The sequence below is a fragment of the Mixophyes fleayi genome, chromosome 1 (assembly GCF_038048845.1).
Source record: "Mixophyes fleayi isolate aMixFle1 chromosome 1, aMixFle1.hap1, whole genome shotgun sequence".
In the NCBI taxonomy this organism is placed as follows: domain Eukaryota; kingdom Metazoa; phylum Chordata; class Amphibia; order Anura; family Limnodynastidae; genus Mixophyes; species Mixophyes fleayi.
In genome coordinates, this window is record NC_134402.1 from 361,910,782 (window position 1) to 361,920,137 (window position 9,356).

At 35.7% G+C, this 9,356-nt stretch overlaps 1 protein-coding gene across 3 annotated transcripts in view; it reads left to right on the forward strand.

Annotated features, from left to right (window-relative positions):
- Window positions 1-8,083, forward strand: part of WSCD2 (WSC domain containing 2) — a 328,534-nt gene extending 320,451 nt beyond the window's left edge. For all 3 annotated transcript variants that reach the window (XM_075178503.1, XM_075178504.1, XM_075178505.1), the window contains one exon: window positions 5,969-8,083. In XM_075178503.1, coding sequence (XP_075034604.1) covers window positions 5,969-6,321 — 353 coding nt within the window. In that variant the 3' untranslated portion in view covers window positions 6,322-8,083. The remainder of the gene's footprint in view (window positions 1-5,968) is intronic.
- The last annotated feature ends 1,273 nt before the right edge of the window (window positions 8,084-9,356 follow it).

Consider the following 9,356-nt stretch of genomic DNA (forward strand, 5'->3'; position numbering starts at 1 on the left):
AGGGAACATACATTATTTGGAGATTTTGGTACAATTCCTGTCCAATTAAAGAATGGCTAAAATTCGGCAACATTTACGGATTGGCTCAATAGATTCTTCCATCTGTAACTGTTATTCTGTCAGAAATAGTTTGTATGGAACAGGCACATTATCTTTCATGAGAATCCAGCTGATGAGTCACAGCTGTGTCATACAAGGTTTGTGAAACAATATGCCAAATTTGATTAACAATTTAAATAGTATCAAAATGTCTAAATCATTTTGAAAAACTGTTTGAGATTGGTGGAATTGCTGCTTGCTTACCTAAAATTCCAAACAAAGAGCATAGGTCTATTAGTTCACTAAACAAGCAGGTAACAAGCTAGAAGAATATTGCACTGCATCTCAGCATAAACAATATAATCTTCTTACCAGTTACTTCTATATTGTGATTTTGATTAAGGTATTTTTAGCAGCACTTTATTTGTTGCTTCTGAAATGGTAAAATGCATGCACATATTTAGTTTCACGCCTCTAGAGAAACAGTAGTCATGATATAGCCACTTCATAGCTTATATATCCATGTCTAAATATGTATATGGATATTATATATTACATATATATGAATTTGGAAGTCTGTGTCAATAATAAACAATACTTATTAAATTCCATACTTGTATATTCAAATGCGAATAAATAATACTACTTATATAATAATACTTCATAATAATACAATCCAAATGCTAATTTAAATCCATAATCAAAAGGGACAATTGTGAAACTATTTTCTCCCACTGCAGGTGGATTACCCCATACCACTAAGACTGGAGCTTTTTTTCCCTGCTTCCATAATAGGCCCTTCCATAGTGTATTACTACTTTTTTTTTTTTTCATTTTAATTAGCAAATACGAAGATATACATATATAAGATAACAGTATGTTAAAATCTGCAGTTCTTATTTTCTCATTCGGAACAGATGATATCAGCCTATTACATTGGCTAAATAAGGCCACTTAAGAGATCCACCTTGTAGAAATGAATGAGCAGAGTTCAAAACTTTCTCCAGCACACAGATCCAACTTTACTTTTTTTATAACATTATTTACATTCTCCCTATCGATCTCTACTATAAACTTCATTTTTAAACAATCCTTCCTTTCTTAGATATTTATTTTATTAAGTTAAGATCATCTCACTTATATATTGACTTGTGGCACCTTTCAAATGATTATATATATTTTGAACTATAATCTTTAAATCCAGCCATCATCAATTAACCTTCCATTCTTTCTTTTTTCTTTTTATATATTTTACTTATATTCTTCCATCCATATGTACAGGGGCGGATTGGCCATAGGCCTTACCGGGAACTTTCCCGGTAGGCCGATGGCCTAATGAGGCCGTCCATAGGCTGCTTACTTTTTGTTTTCTCTTTTTTTTTGTCCATTAATTTTTTTTTCTTTAACTCACCCACCACCACGCCAGCCTTTGGACGCGTAGTATAGTTGGTGGCTGGCCCCTTTCCCGGGACCAGCCACCTTCCCCCTAGTTGCTGTGATCCCTCCCTCTTACTATATGTAGCTGCAGAAGTCACATGGGATGCACACCACGTGCCGTCCCATGTGTGCCGAGAAGTGTGGCTAGAAGATAAGTGTGTTTGTGTAAATGTAATGTAATATTTGTATATAAGTGGGCCTCTAAATGTAATATAATGTTTGTTTAGGTGGGCCTCTAGATGTAATGTGTTTGTAGGGGTTGATTTGCCTTTTTAGTGTAAATCCTAAGAGAGCTCTACAGTAACTCACAATGTATTGGACTCCGATAGATTTTTATTTTTACATTGTCTATATCTGTACACCTGTACTTTAATTTAATCCAGTACTATAATAAATTAAAAGCCCATTGTTTGTATATTTGTTATTACCCATATAGGTGTTCTAATACTCAAGACATACAATGCTTGCCATCTTAACTAGTGGATTTTTTGCAACAAGCTGACTATCACAAAACTACATTGTCCCTTCACTGCCATTAGCTACATTAGCAACATAATCGTATAAATGTAATGTGTGTGTTTGTGATGGCAAGGGGGGCATATTGCTATGTAATGTGTGTGTGATGGCAAGGGGGCATATGGCTAATTTAATGCTGGGGTGGTTTGGGGCTATTAATTGAATGTGGGGATAAGTTTGGAAAGGAGGGTTATTTATTAAATGTGAATATGAATTATTTAATTCTGGGATGGTTGTAAGAAATGGTTATATTTATTCAGCGTAAATGCTATTAATTTATTGTTGGGACTTGAAGGGAGGGAAATAGATTTATTAATTAAATGTGAATACTATTATTTTAATGTTGGGGCTGGAGGGAGGCCTAATTATTAATCGTGGGTGCTATTTATTTAATGCCAGGAATGGTTAGAGATTTCTAAATTTCATGTAACCATTTTCCATTTTTTTCCCAAATAGGGCCTCCAACATTCCAGGATCCAGACAAGCAGCAACTGATCTAAAGAAACCAGCAGCACCGGTGGTGAAAGTGACAAGAACAGGTAGGAGAGACCAGGACAGTCTGTCAACTGTCCTGAATGTGTTGGGGCAGTCCCGAATTTGAGTGACTGTCTTGTTTAGTCAGGATTTGATCCAACAACAAGGACAGTTGGAAGGTATCATGCTTCACACTGTACTGTTCGTGAAAGCAGAGCTGCATGCAACTAACAGTAGTGCACAGAGCTTTGCTTGTGTATTTGTCTAAAATGTATATAATATGATAACCCCCCTGTTTTAAGTGCCCAAGGCCCCCCCCCAAGAGCCTTATTCTAGCTCTGGTCATACTTTAGTGTTTTTGCATGGATTCCATTCCTGCCTTTTGCTTTTTACCTTGCACTGGTCCCATTCTCAGATCACTATGTTGAACATATGGCCAGCCCCCATTGCACTGATAATATCATTAATCCTGCCTCCTTTGCACTTAGTATATCACCAGCAAACCCTTGGAATAGCTCTCCTCTTCACTTATGCCATTTTCTGCCAACCCTCCCTGCACTGTTATTAATTGAAACCACCACAAATCACTGCGCATATTTAGGGCTCATACACAATTGTTACAAAAGAAGTGTTTTCTTGCAGATGCTTGAAGCATTTCACCTTTGTGGTGATCGCAGTGGATAGCCATTTATTATAAGGATTATTTTTAATGCATTTTTTGAAACACACAGTACACATATTTATTTATTATATAGAGAGAGATTTTACTAGTAGTTTGCAGCTCATGATGTCAGGGGAAGATGTAACAGCCCGTGAGGTGCTCATATGCTGCTTTTGCAGACTAATCATATATGATTGTGCCAGCATGTTTCATAATAGATAAACTTATTAAACAAAGTAAGATATGTTTCTATAAAAGGAATATTGGAAGGATGTGTTAGTAGGCAATAAACAAGTTTGAGCATAAACCAGTCGCAGATAATGCAAAAGGATTCATGTATTTGTATAACACAGGACTGGCAGCCTTTTCCCTGCATTGCCTTAGTAATGCCCCAATGTTTATGAAGTCATCACATCTAGGTTTTCCTAAATGTAACTACAACCATATTCCAGTAGTTCTAAATCCTGCCTACTTTTGTGTTGGCCCCACCTACAGTTGATTTGGTCCCGTCCACAAGAGGCCACTTCAAGAATTTTTTCCAGGGCTACTTTAAAATTCCAATCCGCCCCTGCATATGTAATATATACATAATAATTAAAGAGGTATATAGAGGACATCATTGAGGTTTGTGAAGGGTCAAAGGCTGAGTTTCATGAATATCTATGTCTTAATAGCAATGCATATAATTTAAGATTTGCCTCTAATTTTCAGGAACATAAGAGTGAATTTTTGTATTTGATGTTAAGACACAACAAAGGGGATTGTGTGTATAAAGATTGAAACTTCATTTCTCATATCTGTGGATAGTAGCAGTTATTTACATAGTAAAAGCTATCATTTTAATGCCTGGAATAGAAACATCACCTTTTCACAGCTAACGGTAACTAGATGTAACTGCTCTGACATCCAACGTTTTGAGGAACAGCCAGATGTGTATTTTACTAGATTCAAAAAAAGAGATTATACTTTGGGTTTGGTATATGAGAATCAGGAAAGAGCAAGAAAACTGGTTCTCATTTATTAAAGTAAGGATGTTGAGGGAGATCAAAGGTATGTTATCCCTTTCATAACCTCTTGTAATATAATGGAAAAGCAAATTAGGAAAGTTCCAACAAAACATTTGGAGGTCTTGAAAGTAGTCTGACTATTAAGATAGTACCTGAAAAACTAGAATTAGTCTTTAGTCTTGAGAGCAGAACACTTAAAGGTTCAATAGCACCTAGCATACTAAGGAGCACATCCAATTAGCTTACACAGATAAGAAGCCTATTCCGTACAAACATTGTAAAGTCTGCAACATTGTCATAAAGATCGATTAACAGGGTTTTTTAATGCGAAGAAGTCAAAATGTAGAGAGATCAAAAGTCTTATGAATTATCATGAAATGTGGAAAGTCTGACCATAGGCGAACTTTCCTGGGCTCCCTTCCCCTAACCACAACCAAACAACCCCGCCATTAAATTAATTGTATTCACAACTGGAAATCCACCCTGAGTTTAAGCCTACCTGTGGCTGAAATCATTTTTCAAACAGTCTCTTCTTAAAGCAAACTCTTTGGAGGTACCCAAAACAACACATACAATGCACTAATAAATATTTAATGATATTAGTATACTAATGCAAGTTGTTCAATCAGTTTATAATAAGCAACAGGGGTTCAAAGGTGAGTGGTTAAATAAAAATTAAAACAGGACCTACAAAAAAGATCAAATAAAATAGCTTCTAAACTAGTAAGAACAACAGAAGTTTCGGATGCATACATTTATAATTGTATGTTGAAGCCATTCACCACATTCAAGGTGCTCCTGTTAATAGGATGGCACTTACTCTAAACTGATCAAAGTACCCAGATTGACTTATATACATATATGTATGTTTAAATTGAGAGCAGAACATACCCCATATCCTCCAGCCGGCATTGGAAGGATCAGCACATAATATGATCGCTGCAGACCTCCCATAGATACCAAAGCATATAGCCACTGGACCAAAGGCTATGAACTTTGGTCAAAGACACAAATTGTAAAGCATAGCCTGAGAATTATACTCTTGCACACTTGAAGTGACATGGCATTATGTTCTTGTGTGGATCTACCATTTTATACAAAATATTTCAAGATGATTTCTGTTACATAGGAGACCTAAAGACTGTCATTTAGACTAAGGCTTCTGTACGGTTCCATGCTTGCCAAGATTGTACTGCAAGTGACATGCTTAAAACACTTGCAAAGCTGTAAAATCCCCTGTAATTCATGTTCAAAAACCTTTTCTTTATATCGGGTATATTATTTAGCTTAGTAAACTATAGGCTTTGGTTTACAGGTATGTTATAGTCTAAAATACATTTTCCAGAAAGATTCCAAAACCAACATATACCTCATACCAAGGGGTATATTTAATAAACTGTGGGTTTGAAAAAGTGGAGATGTTGCTTGTAGCAACCAATCAGGTTCTAATTGTCATTTTGTAGAATGTGCTAAATAAATGATAGCTAGAATCTGATTGGTTGCTATAGGCAACATCTCCATTTTTTTCAAACCCGCAGTTTAGCAAATATATCCACAAGTATCTTCTTTTACAGGAGCTGTGATAAGTGTTGTTAAATGATTTAAAGAGGAGGATAATGCTGGTGACAGAGTGGACACATACAGGCAAACTGTTTAAATGTAATTTAGTATATTGATAGCATGGTGTGACAAATTATGGAAACACAAGCATTTTAGATAATAAAGTCTGTACCTGTATATAAATTCCAATAATGTGTTTAATTTAGTTAAATAACATCTGTTGACTAAAATATCTAATTTTCAACAATTACTAATATGCTTCTTTCGTTTTCAGAATGGCCTGAATTTGTAAACAACTATGCACCATGGTGGGCTACACATACCCTAGACTGGCTAAAGTATGGAAAACATGTATTGGTTGTACATTTTGAAGACCTTAAGCAAGACCTATTCTTTCAGCTGAAGAGAATGATAAATCTGCTTGGTCTCCCTGTTTTAGCGGACAGACTTCTGTGTGTTGAAGGCCAGAAGGATGGAAACTTCAAGCGTTCTGGTCTCAGGAAGTTGGAGTATGACCCATACACTGCAGACATGAGAAAAATGATCAGCAATTACATTAGGACAGTAGACACAGCTCTGAAGCTCCGAAATCTCAGTGGTGTCCCAGAAGACTACTATCCAAGATGATGACGCTGGTCAACTGAGATTGTCTCTGGGACCTTCGTTCCCAGCTGATAGCTACTTCCACCCAGTGGGTGGCTTTGAAGACTTTTTTTTTTTGCTGCTACTAACTGTTAATGTATTCTGTGCATGAAACAATGACCAACCAACAGCGCTTCAAAGATCTGGGAAGATATGATAACTGAAGGTCACCGATTTGTCTACATACGGCTAATTTAATCTCAATGCAGATTTCCCTGCATGGTTTTTACAAATGTTCTCATTCATACAGTAGAAAATTCCAAGGGGTAAAAATAAAAACTCGGAAATGATTTTGCCTGTCAACTGGCACCTTCTGCTATCATTAGGAACAGCTTGAGTGTTACACATTTTCATAGGGAAAAATAATCACTCAGATGTCATGATTTGTTAGTGCCTATGAATCAGAGTCCGTGCACAAGAGATTTTTAAGCATACAGGAGTAGGGGTGCATCAGTCAGCAGCTTGGTCTTGCTGAATGACCAATGTGTACCCAAGCCTGAACGTCATCCTTAACAAGCTCTTTAAAGGATTTCATCTGGGACTAAACTCAGCACTGGTTTACATGGCAACAGAGATCAAATATTTTGCAAACATAACAGAATATAAAACTGGTCAGGCTTTAGGTTAACAAGGCTATGTACACTAGATTCAGATACATTTAATTTACTACTTTTTCTCTCTGCTTGTGATGCTGTCATTGCATATGAAAAATTCAAGTTCATGTGTACAGTTAAAATATATCTTAAAACATTAATACAGATTACATTTATTTATTTTATCTACATTAACATGAAAATAAGGTGGGTAACCAGTCCCTTGAAGTACCAAAGGAAAGGAATGAAGAACAAATGTATATTTTTTTGTTCTATGGGTCAATAATATGCCTATATGGCAATGCATAGAAATATTTTCTAATGCTTTCCCCATATTTGTACATTTGTAAGCAAGGGTGGAGAGGAAATGTCCTCTAGAAAGTCAAGTTTATAGAGTATCACTATATATGTAAAATACATATGTCATTCTTCAAGATGCAGGAAGTTCATTAAAAATAAGCACTGAATAAATACAAAGGGTTAGTTGAGGTGGATTGGTGGTGGTCCAGTGATATATATATATATATATATATATATATATATATATATATATATATATATATACACACAAACAGATATTTCACTATAAGGTCTTGTACTGTGATTGACCTGAAAAGGGAAGGTACAGCTGAAGTGAAAATTAATACCTATCGGGTTGCATACTGCAAAAGAATTGTAACATGTAGAAATGGATAAATAAATTTGTCAGAATTTCAAAAATCTGCCAAAACATTTTGTATATTAGTCTGTATTCGCCAAAAATTCAACTAATGAATGACTTTCAATGGAGAGTCCCCATTTACAAAGCAGCAGTAACCAGTTATAATCTATCACTGAAACACTATTGCTGTACTATTATTTCCCATAGGGGCTGGACTTGCAACAATAATTAGAACACCCTATTCCCAATAGATCTCACTACAGAGGGGCAGTGATTGGCTCCTATGATGCCATTTCTGCCACATATGCTAATCACAGTGCTCAGATACCCTACAGCTGGCCTGGGGTGTAAGTGGTTCAAATTTGGCTCTTCCCATTTTGCTAGATTGTGATAACACTTTAACATGATTATTCTTCTTTAAAGATTTCAAACAAAGAGACAACTTTAAAAATCTAACATTTTTCTGTTAACCAATAAAGCACTTTAAATCCAACTTGCATTTATTATTTATATGATCTTCCTTTTTCTTAAGTATTTTTTACTTTTTTCTTATGTATTGGGCTGCAAAAGTTTGCAGAATTTGGCACTAAGTGTTCCCAGACCTACACCAACTGCACCACACAGTACTTGACCTTTGTGATCTCAGCTGTATTCAATTTTCAAAATGAACATTTACAAATACAATGCACAATGGCATTCTGTGGAATAGCGAAGCAGAAGCGGAACTTGAAAATATGTATTACCGGAACTTCCCACCTCTACGAAACGGTCTGTACTGCTGTCAATCTCTGTCTGCATGATATTTTGCCTTTGTTTTGCTCAATGCTAATTAGCACTGATCAACTGGTGTCGGTTAATGAAACATGCAAATTGCGCAATTCCCCACCAGTCCCTTTTCAGTGTGTGTTATCTTAAGCCATTTTGAATTATTGATTACCCTTTAAATAAGTAAGTATGCATTACAAATGTTCATGTTCACAACAGTAAAACAGCCCCTTTGATAAGATAAAGGGCTGTATAGAGCATATTAAATAGTAGAACAAAATTAACACAAAAACATTTGTTACCTATTGATTAACACTGCCATAGAGCTGCCTAAGCTTTTCAGTGCACCCAATTGTATGTTACAGCCAAGACCCAATTGTATGATGCAGCCCTAAATGAGCAGTTCTAGACATGCCAGCTTTCTGTTGCTTTAGACATTTTACATGTAATTCAACATTGCTTGATGCTTTTAACAAGTCAGACCTTAGCTAACTTTGGTGACTGCTAATTTAAATCAATCAATCAATATACTGTGGAGAGCATTTAGTTACAGACCAAAATCTGGAAGCCAGTAACAAGGACATCTAAATGAAATAAGAAACATAGGGACTGATTCAATTAGCTGCGAGGTCCCATAGTAACCTCACGGCTATGTTATCACATGATGTTGTAGGTAATAATCTTCACTTATTTTTGTTCCCAACTCAAGAGGTGCAAACAAAAATGAGCAAAGTTTTCAGTAACATTACATAACTGCCAACAATGTGCCCAGAAACATAGTGACGAGATTACAAAGTAATATTGTGGCTACTTGAAAAGGCCCCATATTGTACAAAGTACTTAAGATGAAGAGCATTATAAAAAATAAAATATATATCATATGAAAACAATTACGTATACATAATAAATGCATATGATCTTAGAACCAGAAAGCTTGGGACTTGGTGTTTTCTGGATAAGAGTTTTAATTTGGAGCACTATGTCTACAACATGCTACATAG